The following is a 17,492-nucleotide window of genomic DNA, read 5'->3' as shown; positions in this document are numbered from 1 at the left end:
CAGCTGATAATTATTGAAAGGATTAAGATTTTTAAATAGAAGTCATTTACAAATCTGTTTAACTTTCTGGAGCCAGTTGATATATAAAAAAAAGTTTTTTCCTGGATAACCCCTTTAAGTCTAAATCCAGGCCTAGGCTGTAGAAAGTGTCTCCATGTATTTGCAGCCTTTGACTCTGTTCACTGGCAGCAAGAGAAATCATAATATATGTGGGGGGAAAAAAGTAACTTAAAGGGGTGCTCCACTGAATAACGTTTATCACCTATGGATGGAGTTTGTATGAAGTATAATGGGAAAAGACCGGGGTCACAATTCCAGCAATTATAAACATAGCTCAATCATATTCCGATGGGGAGGTATTGATGTAAGTCAGTGGTCTCAAACTGTGGCCCTTCAGATGTTGCAAAACTTCAACTCCCAGCATGCCCGGACAGCCGTTGGCTGTCCGGGCATGTTGGGAGTTGAAGTTTTGCAACATCTGGAGGGCCACAGTTTGAGACCCCTGATGTAAATCAAAAATTTAGCTATACGAGGTAAAAGCAGTTTTTTTTTAGCCTCCACCTCCCGAAATTCTTGGATAAGAAGACAAGAAGTTGCAGACACTTTCGACTTTCTTACCTGTGACAAGCTGAGTGACGGGTTTCATATCCTCGTTGAGAATATTAAGAGTTATATTTCGATCTGATTGAAGGTACAACGGGCTCCCCTGCGGGCACGACAACACGGGGAGAACAGATTAGTTCCTGATAATTTACAATACCAAAAGATCACACACGACGTTCGAAATGGCTCACGCGGTTTAATCATTGAAATACCCAGGAGGCCTCACGATTTAATTCAAACAATAAAAATTCATCTGCCATCATGAGAATAATTTCTATGTCAGAATTCAAAATCACTTTTTTTTTATTTTTTAGGTTTTATTCAGAAAGGTCCTGAATGCGTTAGTTTCGTTTTCTCATAGTTTTTTCACGTTTCGGTTTGCTTGTGGCTTAATTTCTTTATATAGTCTCAACACTGGGTTCTCCTCTATGGAAAACTCCAACTCTGTCCCTTCAGTGAGAATAGTGAGTAGACTCTCACACAACCATTAAAGGGGTACACCAGTGAAAAAACATTTTTTGTTCAATCAACTGGTGCCAAAAAGTTAAAACAGATTTGAAAATTACTTCTATTTTAAAAATGTTAGTCCTTCCATTACTTATCAGCTGCTGTATGCTCCAGAGGAAGTTCTTTTCTTTTTGAATTTCCTTACTGTCTAACCACAGTGCTCTCTGCTGATACCTCTGTCCATGTCAGGAACTATCCAGAGCAGGGGGAAATCCCCATAGCAAATCTATCCTGCTCAGGACAGTTCCTGACAGGTGTCAGCAAAGAGCACTGTGGTCAGACAGAAAAGAAATTCAAAAAGAAAAGAACTTCCTGAGGAGCATACAGCAGCTGATAAGTACTGGAAGGATTAAGATTTTTAAATAGAAGTAATTTACAAATCTGTTTAACTTTCTGGAACCAGTTGATTAAAAAAAAATTGTTTTCCACCAGAGTACCCCTTTAAAGGAGTACTGTGGTGCAGGACAATTTCCAACCGCTAGGACCCCCCGTGATCTCCTTGCCGGTGCGCAGCTCTCCTAGTGCATGAAGGCATCTCTGCTCTATGTAAGGAGACTGTAGACCCCGCACGAAGCGGTAGTCAACATGTCCGTCCCCCCCCATGTATCTCTATGGGAGAGCAGGAGATACATGAACACTGTATCTTCAATTCTCCCCTAGATACGCATGAAGTGGGCATGCTGGCCACCGATATGTGTAGGGGTCAACACAGTTCCATGCATGGGAGAGCCGGGACAGCATGCAGGAGATCCCAGGGGGTCCCGATGGTCTACCCCCCCACGATCAGACGGGGCTGATTGCTGGGGTATATACAGAGAAAGGGGGTTCCTTATGCTTTTCCATCCTTCTGAAGAGTAGTTGGCATGAACCACAGACTGGTTTCCAAATATTGAAGCATCAAAATGGTTTCAGTTTTGATGCTTCGGGATTATCTCAGTCTTTTATCAAGTCTTAGAAAACTGAACAACCACCTTCGGGATTAAAGTCCTTACTCTGTGTCTCTTCTAATACGTTTTCTGTGGTTTCCTACTAAGGTACTGCTAATATGGACGAGAAAACCCATGACTTCCTCACCCACAAGAGTAGGGTGTGGGAAAATCTGGTATCGGGCTCTTCTTTTCATGAGGCCCAAAGTAGATGCCTGTTTGTTGAGCGCATCATTGGCACCAAAGTCCTGCACAATGGTCACATTGCGCATCATTGGCTCCAAAGTCCTGCACAATGGTCACATTGTCATAGCGTAATAGTCATTAATACTTCTTTTCTTCATGAAGGCCATGGTACCCAACTGGCAGTCCAAGAGTATGTGTATATTTTTATAGATATGGATGGTTTTCTTCCATTTGCAAGAGAGCTAATTTGCATACTTTCTCCCATGTGGCATTGCCTGAAAAAGGTCTCTCTGCAACACTGCATCTCTTCAATATAAATCAGTGTCCCACCTATGATGGAGACTTTTTCCTTTAGGAGGAAACTCTGGTTTGGCTAGTATGAGATAGTTTTCTTCCTTCTGAAGAAAAGTTGATTTTGCATCTTTTCCCATTAAGCATTACCTGAAAATAGGTCTCCATACACCACAGCATCTCTTCAATTGGGACCAGTACCCCCTGAGCTATGGATATATATACACTATATGTATGTATTTATTTTATGTTCATGCTTACCTATACGCACTGAATGAAATTAGATACCAAGTCCTCATTTGGGTGGTCAAGTTATAACCTGGAGAAGCCTAACATGTAGCCCAGTGAAGTCCCTGATTTACAGAGAACCCCTGACTGCAAAAAGATGTCCTCTTAGTTCACATTATTAAATGATTTCCAGTTTGTCAGATTTTTGTATTTATGTCAGGGAAATGTGTTTAGCAGTCAATGTCCCGAGCCATTGACTGCTAACCACATGCTCGGGTTGGCAGTCGTTGTACAAGATTCTATTTGGAAATTGTGCGATCTTATGTAGACAGACGTCATCCATATCATTGCATGACGTGGACGATTAACTGTTCAGAGCTTTCGGAAATCCAGGATCCTGTAATGGTGACCATTAAAATTGTCACCAGCTAAGAAGAAGTTGAAGAAAATTTTTAACAACTCACGAGTGGAGGACAACCCACAATTCATATTTCTAGATGGTTTCCTTTCTTATTTCAAGGGAAATGTTCTTTAAGGCATTGTGGCCTAGTATGATATTTCTTATTAGACGTCTTGTCTCTTGACTGTGCTCAGTTATTCGACCAGACTGCTGATGCTGAATGACCGCTTTGGTTTTCTTACAAGAACCTCAATCATGTGTAGATAAATATATATGTTGGAAGTCATATCTCGAAATAAAACTGTCCACCAGCTGCAACCTTTGGGACCAAACCAATCAACATGCCGTCTGAGAAGTATCCTGACAAGTCGGCGTCAATAGTTATGGAGCTACCATAAATATATGGAGGCTCAATCACGGAAAAAGCCTCAATTTGGGGGATATATATTAGTAATTTCCATTCTGAGGCATATTGGAGTTATCTAGAAAGTGTCAAGTTGTACTTCTGCGTCTTAATTCGGCAAAAGTCTCGGAACAAGAGTTCCCGTAGCTTAGCCTTGCTATGGCATTAAGTTGCTCTGACTCCCAGCAGAGAGCAGATGTCTGGGCTCCGGCGTACACTATATCAGTCAGAGACATGGGCACTGCAGCTGCAGATGGTGATCTTGCTGACCTCCTCTGTCTGTATAAATCTTTATCATTAACCTGCCAGCGAGGAAGCTGTAAAGACTGTTTATGCACACACTGATCTGCAGCATACGTTTCCTGTCTTTGGTTTCCTATGGCAATCGGTGGACAGCGCTGTCAGCAAACTTAGGGTTAATGACTGGCTTTCTAATCTATCCCGAGGGCTGAATCCATTTATACAGTAAACTTGCAAAAAAGCTAAAGTTGTAAAAAAAAAAAAAAAAAAATATTGGCCTTTGTGCGAAAATAAAGAATTTTACTTAGATTTGCATTTATACTGTAACCCATAAAATGACAATTTGTTTTGTACTTATAGTAGTCTGTTGTGCTTGGCCTCAATATGTTTTTGCTATCCGGAACCGACTTTTTTTTCTGCTTTCTCTGTCTGCTTTCGTGTTTTTTTATTTAAATTTTTTATTTCATTTTAACAATTTTAACAAAGGCCTAAGTTTACCGTATTTTTCGTCATATAAGACGCACCTAACTTTATAGGATAAAAATCTAGAAAAAAAGATTCTGAACCAAATACAATGTAAAGTATAAGACAGTGACCTTCAACCTGCGGACCTTCAGATGTTGCAAAACTACAACTCCCAGCATGCCCGGACAGCCGTTGGCTGTCCGGGCATGCTGGGAGTTGTAGTTTTGCAACATCTGGAGGTCCGCAGGTTGAAGACCACAGGTATAGGAGGTAGTACTCATGTGTCCCCGCCGCTCCGGACCGTCACCGCTGCCCTGGATGTCGCCCTCCATCGCTGTCGCCGCGTCCCCGGGGTGTCCCTGCCGCTCTGGAACGTCTCTGCTGCCCGGTATCCTCACTCTCCGTCGCCGCCATGACGTCGCTACGCACGCCGCTACGTACGCCACTACACACAGCGCTACGCATGCCGCTCCTATTGGATGACGGGGCGGCGTGCGCGACGACGTGATGAAGACGAAGGAGAGCACCGGCCATGCAGGGGTTCCCGGCACGGAGGCAGGTAAGGTCCCTCCCGGTGTCCTGTAAGCTGTTCGGGACGCCGCAATTTCACCGCGGCAGTCCCGAACAGCCGGGTTAGTATTATTTTCGCTTCAGACGCAGCGGTCAGCTTTGATCGCCGCGTCTGAAGGGTTAATACAGGGCATCACCGCGATCGGTGATGTCCTGTATTAGTCGCGGGTCCCGGCCGTTGATGGCCGCAGAGTCCGCCGCGATAGGTGTGTATTCGCCTTATAAGTCTAACACAGTGAAAAATACGGTACCTAAGCAAATATTTATTTCGCCCTTGAAGCCCACAAATAATTTAAGATTAAGTAAAAAGAGAATGCGATGGCTGAATTCTAAAATATAAGGCTAGCTCACATGGTTGGGCTGTAGTTTTTTTTTTTTTTTTTTGCAGTCTAAGGCTGCATTCACATCTCGTTTTTGCAATACGGTTCCCGTATCCTGTTTCAGTGTAAAAACCGTATGGAACCGTATTGCAAACCGTATGTAAAGATATGTAATTGAAAACCGTAGGCCAACCTTAGCATCCGGTTGTGTACGTTTTGCACCATTTACGGTTTTATTTGTTTTTTTCCAGTCTCCAAAACCGTAGTCTACTACGGTTTTATGTCCAGGTGAAAAACCGGATACAACCCGTATAAGTTTTTTTTTTTTTTAAATGGTGGTCTATGGGAATTGTACAGAACCGTATGTGCGTACGGTTCCATCCGGTTTGCCCAATACAGTTTTGCAGTTGCACATGCGCAGTGCACGCCGAAAGTTCTTCCCACAAATAGAACAAGAAGAACTTTATTTAATTAAAGGACAACTTCAGCGGCATTACACTTATCCCCTATCCACAGGATAGGGGATAAGGGTTTGATCGCGGGGGGTCCGACCGCTGGGACCCCCCCGATCTTCCTAATGGGGCGCCGCCATAAGCGCTCATGGTGAGCGCTAAGGCGTGTACCGTCGACCTAGAGGTGACCTATGGGAGAATGCTGCCTCCCCGCCTCTCCCATAGAGATGTATGGAGGAGGCGTGCCAGCTGCAACTTCATGCTGCGGCTGGCACGCCCCCCTGCACGGAACAGCCGCAGCCCCGTACAGGAGATCGCCGGGGGCCCCAGCGTTCGGACCCCCCGCGATCAAACACTTATCCCCTATCTTGAGGATAGGGGATAAGTGTTTGTAACGCTGCAGATGTCCTTTAAGGACAAACTTAAAACCATATTTGTTTTTTTTTTTATTAAAAAACGTATTAAACCGTATGCAACTGGACATCCGTTTTCAAACCGTATACGGTTTAAAACCGTAGAGAGGTCTAAACGGTTGTACACGTTTCGGTTCGGTTTTGAGACATAGGTTTTTTTTTTTTTTTTTTTACAAAAAACCTTATGCGGGAACCGTATTGCAAAAACGAGATGTGAATGCAGCCTTAGACTATGACATTTTGAATGTAGTAACTAGTAGTCAGGAATAGTGAGTACATTAAATCCACTTAAAGGGGTACTCCGGTGAAAACCTTTTCTCTTTTAAATCAACTGGTGGCAGAAAGTTAAACATATTTGTAAATTACTTCTATTAAAAAATCTTAATCCTTCCAGTACTTATTAGCTGCTGAATGCTACAGAGGAAATTCCTTTCTTTTTGGAACACTGATGACATCACGAACACAGTGCTCTATGCTGCCATCTCTGTCCATTTTAGCAACCATGCATAGCAGATGTATGCTAAGGGCAGCATGGTGGCTCAGTGGTTAGCAGTGCTGGGGACTTGGGTTCAAATCCCACTAAGGACAACAATAAATAAAGTGTTATTATTATTATTATAATAACGTCAGCAGAGAGAACTGTGGTGGTGATGTCATCAGAGAGCATTCCAAAAAGAAAAGAATTTCCTCTGTAGTATTCAGCAGCTAATAAGTACAGGAAGGATTAAGATTTTTTAATAGAAGTAATTTACAAATATGTTTAACTTTCTGCCAGTTGATTTAAAAGAAAAAAAGGTGTTCACTGGAGTACCCCTTTAAGTCATGGGACCATAGTGGGTATAGGTCTTGCACCTTTTTGCTAAAAGCTTAGAGGCTGGATTGTGTGGAGATACAGAGACGGAGATGGGTACAAAAAATGTCTTCTGCCCTAAAAAAATTCCCAAAAGCACAGTGGCCTCCATAATTCCTAAATGGAGGAAGGTTGAAACAACCAGGACTCTTCCTAGAGCTGGACACCCCACCAAACTAAGCATTTGGTGGAGAAGGGCCTTGATAAGGGGGGGCGGGAGGTTAATTTTCATAATATGAAAATATGTTTTTTTGTACAATAATTTTTTTTTTTAGGCTAGTCTGGTCACATTTAAATCTAAAAAGTAATCCCTGGACAACCCCTAAAACTCCTATCAATTGTATCATGCCTATAATGGTTGGCAAATGGCCTGTAATACCCAGGAAGCCATGGTTGTCCTCAGTTAACCTTTTGCTTTACATGTGAAATGGACCATGTCACAGCCTTTGGTGCCATAGGATTCAAGGAGCCCATGGATGATTAAACAAGTGGCAAGTTGGTGCGGTGGGGATATGCCAATACTAGGACTGGGTTTTCTCTCCGAACACATATAAATAGAAAAAAAAATTCAATTCGATCTTTTTAGTCGTCCGCTTTTAAAAATGTCTGTCACACTTGAGTCGCCTAACAGGGTCCTTTGAAATATGATATCAATAAAAATGTTTTAATAGAGAAGCAAGTTAAAGAAACGATTACATGAATTCTTCTCTTGGTCGATTTCATTTAATTGAATTTTAAAACCTCCAAGTGCAGGCGCGAGAGATTGCAGATTCACTTGTTATGCCGAAAACCCGGAGTGACTCTAGATCCCTAAGGACCGCTCCAGCAAACCTGCTGTTTACACCTGCAGGCAATAACACTTTACAAGCGAACAGCTACAGTATTAATGGATGGCTCCACGCAATGGCAGGAGATAGATAGCCCTCCCTCGCTTGGGATTTCAACCTATTTCTCATGTAAAAATATTACGTGTATGAACAGGCCTCTGGAGAAGACGATAAATAGGCGAGGTTGTCACAATCTAGCACTTTGGGTCTTATGAACTGTACACAAGACGCAGTAATGCATGCTGATAATAATCACTTTTTATTTTTACTATTGAAAGGGGTACTCCGCTGCCCTGCTTCCGGAGCCTCAACCGGGCAACCTCCCTCTTATAACTATACTATACTGGACAAGCCCTTTAAAGGGGTACTCCGCTGCCCTGCTTCCGGAGCTCCACTCCCCAGCGTCCGGAAGTTTATTGTTCCGAACGCTTCCGTGTTCAGGGCCGCCCCTCGTGACGTCACGCCCGCCCCCTCAACGAAAGTCTATGGGAAGGGGGCGTGACGGATGTCACGCCCCCTTCCCATAGACTTTCGTTGAGGGGGGCGGGCGTGACGTCATGAGGGGCGGCCCTGAACACGGAAGCCCGCACACAGGGTTCGGAACAACAAACTTCCGGACGCTGGGGAGCGGAGCTCCGGAAGCAGGGCAGCGGAGTACCCCTTTAAAGGGCTTGTCCAGTATAGTATAGTTATAAGAGAGAGGTTGCCCGGTTGAGGATCCGTATGTCTTGACAATATAAAGAACGTCTCTCACTCTGGAGGACCTGTCCTGTCTTGTATTAAACAGACAATCCCTTAAAGGGGTACTCCGGTGAAAACCTTTTTTCTTTTAAATCAACTGGTGGCAGAAAGTTAAACATATTTGTAAATTACTTCTATAAAAAAAATCTTAATCCTTTCTGTACTTATTAGCTGCTGAATACTACAGAGGAAATTCTTTTCTTTTTGGAATGCTCTCTGATGACATCACAAGCACAGTTCTCTCTGCTGACGTTATTATAATAATAATAACAATGCTTTATTTATTGTTGTCCTTAGTGGGATTTGAACCTAAGTACCCAGCACTGCAAGGCAGCAGTGCTAACCACTGAGCCACCATGCTGCCCTTAGCATACATCTGCTATGCATGGTTGCTAAAATGGACAGAGATGTCAGCAGAGAGCACTGTGCTCATGATGTCATCAGTGTTCCAAAAAGAAAGGAATTTCCTCTGTAGCATTCAGCAGCTAATAAGTACTGGAAGGATTAAGATTTTTTAATAGAAGTAATTTACAAATATGTTTAACTTTCTGCCACCAGTTGATTTAAAAGAAAAAAGGTTTTCACCGGAGTACCCCTTTAATCTGAATGGCCACTATTAGAGATGAGCGAACTTACAGTAAATTCGATTCGTCACGAACTTCTCGGCTCGGCAGTTGATGGCTTATCCTGCATAAATTAGTTCAGCTTTCAGGTGCTCTGGTGGGCTGGAAAAGGTGGATATAGTCCTAGGAGACTCTTTCCTAGGAATGTATCCACCTTTTCCAGCCCACCGGAGCACCTGAAGGCTTAACTAATTTACGCAGGAAAAGTCATCAACTGCCGAGCCGAGAAGTTCATGACGAATCAAATTTACTGTAAGTTCGCTCATCTCTAGCCACTATGTATTAGTTAGTTTCTCCTGTGGTGGCGCAGCAGGGAAAATTAACTCTTATTGCAAGGTTTGGCCACAGATTACAACTGATCACTGGAGATCCCAGTGATAATAGTGATTGCCGAAAGAGAAGAGCCCCTTTAAATACCGTTTTATCTTTCCTTTTGTAACTTCACAGTCATTATAATACAAGCTCAAGGGTTATCTGACATTTTGTAAAAATTCATATCCTGCTGAGGCATGGGACCAAATGAAAAAAAAAAAAACTATACCTACTTAGCCTCTTTCCCCTGCAACTCCCGTTCAGCTCATCCTGGTCTTCCTTGTTTATCTAAAGAATTCCAAAACTATTGTGAAGGCTATCACTTGGTGGCCAAGTACAATGCCACATGAATGGAGCCACGGTGGGATATGGAGTCCATAAAGGTCAGTATTGGTCCAGGTGCCAACATGAGATACTATTTGATAAGTTTCGAGGGAAGAATTTTTTAGCTACATGTCTCAATGCCATATAGATTCATGTCAGAAAAATACTGCTTCTCTGTATAAAAGACGCACAGTAACGGTACTCTGCTCCTGTTCAGCTCTGTCTGGTCCCCTGATCTTTCCTAGTGGCATGTTCATCCTGAGCTTCCTTGTTCATATGAGGTATTCCAAAGCAATTGTGAAGGCGATCACTTAGTCGGCAAGTACAATGCCAAATATATGGAGGCTGTACGGCGGGATATGGAGGTTCTAAAGTTCAGTATTGCTCCACGTGTCACCCCATGGTGCCACAATGAGATATCATATGCAAAGGTTCTAGAGGAAAATCTTGTAGGAACACCAGATAACATATGCAAAGTTTCTAGGGAACATTTTTTTAGGAACATGCCACAATGCCATATGGATTCATGTTAAAAAGTACTTTGTGCTCCTCTGTATAAAAAGCGTACAGTATAGGTCCAGTATAGGTCCATAACAGTGTATATAATATACCATATATCAGGGGTGTCAAACTCCAGGCCCACGGAACGAAATTTTGCGGCCCGGGCGCCGGGCAGGTGATTTCTTCAGGCATGTAGCCCTGCTTCAGGCAAGCAGCACTAAATGCCGAAGACTTCACACGTCGGCACACACTGCTACTGTACCTATATCTCCCTGCTGCAGCCTATAACGATCCATCCTGGAGGGATGCGTGCGATTGGTGACGTCATTGCGTCCGCAGCACAGGATGCCGGGGCGCTGACGCTGATGTCATGATGTCACCTAACGCGCGCATCCCGCAAAGAAGGCTTGTTTTAGGCTGCAGCGGGGAGATGTAAGTACTGTAGCTGTGAAACTTAACTTGCCCAATAAGGGGGGACCTGCTTATCACCAGGGGCTAACCTGTCTTCTTAGGGGGCATAATTGTTTAAATAGGAGCCCTACCTGCTGGGGGTAATATCTATCTGTGGGCCTGTACACCTATTGGGAATCACTACCTGATCATCAGGTAGGGCTCCCCAGTAGGTAGACAGGCTCCCAGATAGATATTACCCCCATCATACCTATCTGGGGCCTCTATACCTACTTGGGAGCCCTACCAGATCGGTGTCATATCTATATGGGGGCCTATGTACCTACTGGGGAGCCCTACCAGATGGGGGTCATAACTATATGAGGGCCTGTGTACCTACTGGGGAGCCCTACCTAATGGGGGTCATATCTATCTGGGGGCCTGTCTGGGGGCATGATGGGGGCCTTATATGTGAGGGGAGCATAATGGGGGCATTATATGTGAGGGGCGCATGATGGGGGCATTATATGTGATGGGCGCATAATGGGGGCATTATATGTGAGGGGCGCATGATGGGGGCATTATATGTGAGGGGCGCATGATGGGGGCATTATATGTGATGGGCGCATGATGGGGCATTATATGTGAGGGGCACATGATGGGGCATTACATGTGAGGGGCGCATGATGGGGGCATTATATGTGAGGGGCACATGATGGGGGCATTATATGTGAGGGGTGCATGATGGGGCATTATATGTGAGGGGCACATGATGGGGGCATTATATGTGAGGGGCGCATGATGGGGGCATTATATGTGATGGGCGCATGATGGGGGCATTATATGTGATGGGCGCATGATGGGGGCATTATATGTGAGGGGCGCATGATGGGGGCATTATATGTGAGGGGTGCATGATGGGGGCATTATATGTGAGGGGCACATGATGGGGTATTATACGTGAGGGGCACATGATGGGGCATTACATGTGAGGGGCGCATGATGGGGGCATTATATGTGAGGGGCACATGATGGGGTCATTATATGTGAGGGGTGCATGATGGGGCATTATATGTGAGGGGCACATGATGGGGAATTACATGTGAGGGGCGCATGATGGGGGCATTATATGTGAGGGGCAAATGATGGGGGCATTATATGTGAGGGGCGCATGATGGGGCATTATATGTGAGGGGCGCATGATGGGGGCATTATATGTGAGGGGCGCATGATGGGGGCATTAAATGTGAGGGGCGCATGATGGGGGCATTATATGTGAGGGCACATGATGGGGGCATTATATGTGAGGGCGCATGATGGGGGCATTATATGTGAGGGGCACATGATGGGGGCATTATATGTGAGGGGCGCATGATGGGGGCATTATATGTGAGGGGCACATGATGGGGGCATTATATGTGAGGGCACATGATGGGGGCATTATATGTGAGGGCGCATGATGGGGGCATTATATGTGAGGGGCACATGATGGGGGCATTATATGTGAGGGGCACATGATGGGGGCATTATATGTAAGGGGCGCATGATGAGGGCATTATATGTGAGGGGCGCATGATGGGGGCATTACATGTGAGGGGCGCTTGATGGGGCATTATATGTGAGGGGCACATGATGGGGGCATTATATGTGAGGGGCACATGATGGGGGCATTATATGTCAGGGGCACATGATGGGGGCATTATATGTGAGGGGCGCATAATGGGGGCATTATATGTGAGGGGCGCATGATGGGGCATTATATGTGAGGGGCGCATGATGGGGGCATTATATGTGAGGGGCACATGCGGCCCAGCCTCACCCAGCTGCTACCTCCAGTGGCCCCCAGATAATTTGAGTTTGGGACCCCTGCCATACATGCATGGGCCCTTTCATAGCTATCTCTCACAGATTCCTCAAACATTTTCATGCTTGGATCAACCATGTTGCTGAAAGATAATACTGCCATTGGAATACCCCTATACATATAATGTCAGCTGATCCTAAAACTATTTTACATATCAATATACATTTTAAGATATCCTTCAGTAGGTGGGTTTTGGGCCAAAACCCAGATAAATTATGGCGGCTCTGCCCAGAAGTGCTGTATGAAACACTAGTTAGGGATAACATACAGGGATATACACTTACCGGTCTGGAGCGGATTTCTTTGGCATACAGAGGTTTCAAGAATTCAGAATCTCCCTCAAGCCGTAAACCCTTTTCTGTGATTCTCAGGTTACCCATTCCATCCTGTAACACAGAGAAGTAGAACCGAAAAGTAAATCCAAGCTGTTTTATAAGAGCTCAGGGACTTTGTATACAGCAAATCCATAAGCGTGAAATGCAGAATTATTTATAAGAATGATAAGATGGGATTGTAGGTAACATCAAGGCGCAAGTGGTCTTCAAAGAAAGGTATTGTTACCGAGAAGCTGACAAGAGAGGAGATGAGATACCTTATCGGCTTCAGTCGCTTCAGTACAATCATTTTTACAGGTTGGAAATAAAAACAAATATCTATACATAAAGATCATCTTTCTTCTTTCTGGAAGTCCTGTTATTCTCATTTTAAGGCTTGGTTTATGCTGGGCATTTGTGGAGACATTTAATGAGGGTTAGGGCAGGGCACCAGCCTTACGGTTGGCCGCTCACCTTGTGGTGGATAAATTGCGCTTATCACCCCTAGATAGGGGTACAGTCAGAAGCTTGATTGGAATGAACTGCGAAGCCTATTGGGTCACAGGGCTGGGGAACCCAATACTGTTCAGTGAAGTAGATATGAAGAGCAAAATACGACCCATACATCCGGCGCTGTTCCAGTTTCCAAGGTAAAATAAACGTAGCCAAACCAATATGGCAGTTAAAGTGCCAGCAGGCACTATATTTATTAGAGTAAGAACCAATGATGCGTTTCGGAGGTAGAACCCTCCTTCCTCAGATGCCACGAAACGCGTCATTGGTTCTTACTCTAATAAATATAGTGCCTGCTGGCACTTTAACCGCCATATTGCGTTGTCTACGTTTATTTTACCTTGGAAATTGGAACAGCGCCTGATGTATGGGTCGTATTTTGCTCTTCATATCTAAAATGTGGTAGTGGCCAATGCATTTCTCCATGGTCATAATTTTACCATACGTTTCTATAAGGCTGGGTTCACACCACGTTTTTGCCATACTGTTTTCAATCAGTTATTCTAAAGAAAACCATATGGCAAAAAAAAACAAAAAAACAAAAAACAGATGGAACCGTATGGAAACGTATGGGAAAAGGTAAACCATATGCGTTTTTAAACCGTATACTGTTTTTAAAAGTGCATACGGTTCCGTCCGTTTTTAATTTTAAAAAATGCGCATGTGCAAAGTAAAAACCGTATACGGTTTTCCGAATTAAACTTTATACATGTGTGTTTCCATTTGACATCCATGTTAAAAAAACGTATGCGGTCAACCACGGTTTTGAGTACAGGAAAAAAACGTATTGCAAGCAAACCGTACACAACCGGATGCATAATTTTCAATTGTTTGTCTAGGTATATAGTTTTAAATATGGTTCCATACGTTTTCTATAATGAAAACATATACGGGAACCGTACTTGAAAAAAACGTGGTGTGAACCCACCCTAAGTTTTATTAGCATGGTTGTACGTATCTAACAAAAAGCATAGCTAAGGAAAGCTTTAGGTGTTGGGTATCATGTGGAGCACACCTAATGCTCTGTCTTGGCCAGTATACAGGACTTGAATAAGTATAAGACCAGTATGCAAGGCTGGAACTAGTATATAGATTTCAGTACACCAGTATGCAGGGGCCAGTATACAGAAAAAGACTGCTATAGAAGCAACCAGTCCTCAGGGCTAGGAGTATTAGACAGGGACTATTAAATCATTACACAAGTCTAGGACTAGTATGCAGAGACCAGTAGACCAATAAACAGGTCTAGAACTTGTATTCAGGCACCACTAGAGTAGTATACATGGAGCAGTATACATGGCTGTGATACGTACACTAATATACAAGTAAACAGAGCTAGGACTAGTATACGAGGACCAGTATATAGGCCTTGGCCTAGTATACAAGGACCAGTATATAGGCCTAGGCCTAGTATACAAGGACCAGTATATAGGCCTAGGACAAGTGTTGTGTCCCAGCACCAAAGGCTGGCCTGTGGCTTCAGACTTCCTCAGGCAGACCTGCGGCATAGGTGTTGGGCCCACTAAGGGACTTCTTATTGTGTTTATTATGTCCCCACACTTTGCCAAGAGTTGATACATTTTTATAATTATCCTGTTCTGTTATTTCTATATCTATTATTTACATGTGTTATTGTACCTTTAAGCAGAGAGCAGTGTAAACCCATGTGACTCTGCCTACCAATGGGAACCCCTAAATTCTTGCCCATGTAGTGTAGTGGGGGAGGAGTTGCCCGAGTTCATCTCCAGTTGTTCCTGAGCATAAGTGTGGTAAAGGTGTGAGGTGTGTAGAGAAGCCTCAAGGGAAGGCCCAGAACAAATTTATCTCATCCGGTTATTCTGCAAGGATCACCCGCACAGTGGAAGTTCATGCCCTGGCGGAGAAAGCTACAGGACCTTGACAGAACCCTAGCTAACCCTAGTCAGTATCAATTTATTGGGTGAAAGCACCAAAAGTCTCAGCAAGGCAACAGGGCTCCCAAGAGGTTACGCTGCATCCTCTCCCTCTGCACCAGACTGTCCGTGTAATACCATCTGCACGCTGTTCAGTAAAGACAGTTATCTGTAACCTGATGTCGGTGTGTTCTTTTAATCCCCGTGTTTGGCCCAGGAGAAGCTGTCTCCAACCTCGGACTGTGTATAGGATAACGGTGCCCTGGCGTCCTGCTAAGGTATTTTCCTAGCACCCCCATGGCTACAACATTAGTATACATAATTACTAGTATACATAAACCAGTATATAGGCCTAGAACTAGCATATGTGGACTGGTATATCGGTATACAGGGCTAGGGCTAGTATACAGGGACCAGTATTTTAGTATACAGGGTTAGGACTAGTATACATGCATGGACCAATATACAGGGCTAGGACTACTGTACAAGGCTAGGAATAGTATACAGGGCCTAATATTTCAGTATCCATGGTTAGGTCTAGTATTCAGGGACAAGTATGCATGGCTAGGAATAGTATACATAGACCAGTATAACTAGTATACAGGGACCAATATATAGAACTATTATACATGGGCCAGTATACAGGGTTTAGAGTAGTATACATGGACCGGTATATAGAACTAGTATACAGGGACCAGTTACGGTGCTCACATAAGACCATAGAGTTTGTATGGCCATAGAACACATGTAGTGGATTTCCATCTGTTTAGTACAATGTAGCCATAAATCTTATGTTATTTTACATGAAGTATAATATTTTCAGATGCTTTTCCAATAACCGGAGCTGAAAGACTTAATAGTATTTAATTTTCAGATTATTCCGCGGTTCTCCTGACTTGTTCCTCACACGAGGGTCTTCTGCAGATGTAGCTGACAGCGATATGTGACAAACTGGAGAGACGGATCAGTCACCGTGCTGGAGCTGGCACCGATGTATCATTTACATCTCTAGTGATCCTTACAATTCACTCGTCCACCCTCCAGTGAGCAGACTACCCACACGTAGCAAAAATGTCATTACCCATTTATAAGCTGGAATCTCAATATGTCCTGGTTGCAGAGAGTCATCCATCCTATTTAGTGATTCTGAATAATCAGCATTACTGGAGGTTGTAATATTTCCTTGACTCCATAGTGCTTCAAAAAGAAGTAGAGGTGTTAGTCTGCTAGAAGATGAAAATGGTTTCCCCCTCTGTGCCCTTTGTGGTCCAGTATCCCCCTGTATGCTACCAATGCAATTCCTCAGGAAAAGGATTCCTACACTGGTTCTCACCATTCAAACGTAAAGAGAATGGCATCGACCGGGACTGGGCCCCTCTATCTAAGAGCCCCATAATAGTTCACTGGTTTTTAAACTAACAAGACTCTGTCATGTTGAACAATATGTGTGAGCTGCCAACGCCATGTTATAGAGCGGGAAAAGCTGAGCAGATTGATACATAGAATTGTGGGAAACAAAAAACAGTCTGTGGTCCTACTAAAGATTGACAGCTATATGTGTATGCATGCTCATGCAGGGAAAGCTGTCATTTAACAAGTAGGACCGCCCCCTAGACTCCGTTCTGGACCTAGGAGTCTAGTGGGTGGTCTTATTAGTGATTGCCATCCTTCCCTGTATGAGTTTACATACACTGATAGCTGTAAGACATTAATTAGGACCGCCCACTAGACTAATATGTGTAACGTCAGCGCTCTGGCCAGACTCGCTGGCTGTGAGCGATCTCCTCTCATGTCCCTGCTGCCGGTGGGGCTGGGATTCGCATCGCGGGACCCGCCCGCATGCGAGTCCCAGCCGGTCACTCACCTCCCAGGTCTTCTGTGTTCTCAGTCCCGGCGCACATGCCCCCGCCTCCTAGGGGGCGCACGCCGGAGCTCTGTGATTTAAAGGGTCAGCACGCCCTAATTACTGTCATCACCTGCAACCTCTCTATAAGTATCTGCACCTCCCCCTGCCCTGTGCCGGATCTGTGTTGCCCTAGTGCCTGAGAGAAAGCTACTGTGTTCCTGTGATTCTGTCTATCTGTGTACCTGATCTTTGTTCCGTGACCTGACCCTGCTACTGTGCTGCCTGCCCTGACCTACAGCTATCCTGACCACGTCTTGTGTTATCCTTCTGTACCACGCTTCATCCCAGCTACCTGTGTGGATGAGTCGTGCCAGGGGTAGCGATCTGGGTGCCACCTGCCACAGCATGACCATCCCGCTTTGCGGCGGGCTTTGATGAAAACCAGCGGCACCTTAGACTCTGCTTAATGGCACGGCTCATGTCATCATCCA

At 44.4% G+C, this 17,492-nt stretch overlaps 1 protein-coding gene across 12 annotated transcripts in view; it reads right to left on the bottom strand.

Annotated features, from left to right (window-relative positions):
- Positions 1–17,492, bottom strand: part of SGCD (sarcoglycan delta) — a 607,498-nt gene that overhangs the window by 97,228 nt on the left and 492,778 nt on the right. For all 12 annotated transcript variants that reach the window (XM_056517166.1, XM_056517168.1, XM_056517167.1 and 9 more), the window contains 2 exons: positions 12,721–12,822; positions 619–706 (listed from right to left, as the gene is read on the bottom strand). In XM_056517166.1, the coding sequence (XP_056373141.1) occupies positions 619–706; positions 12,721–12,822 (190 nt within the window). The remainder of the gene's footprint in view (positions 1–618; positions 707–12,720; positions 12,823–17,492) is intronic.

This window comes from Hyla sarda, chromosome 4, assembly GCF_029499605.1.
Source record: "Hyla sarda isolate aHylSar1 chromosome 4, aHylSar1.hap1, whole genome shotgun sequence".
In the NCBI taxonomy this organism is placed as follows: domain Eukaryota; kingdom Metazoa; phylum Chordata; class Amphibia; order Anura; family Hylidae; genus Hyla; species Hyla sarda.
Note: the sequence above shows the minus strand (reverse complement) of the source record. Positions and strands in the feature narration are given on the sequence as shown.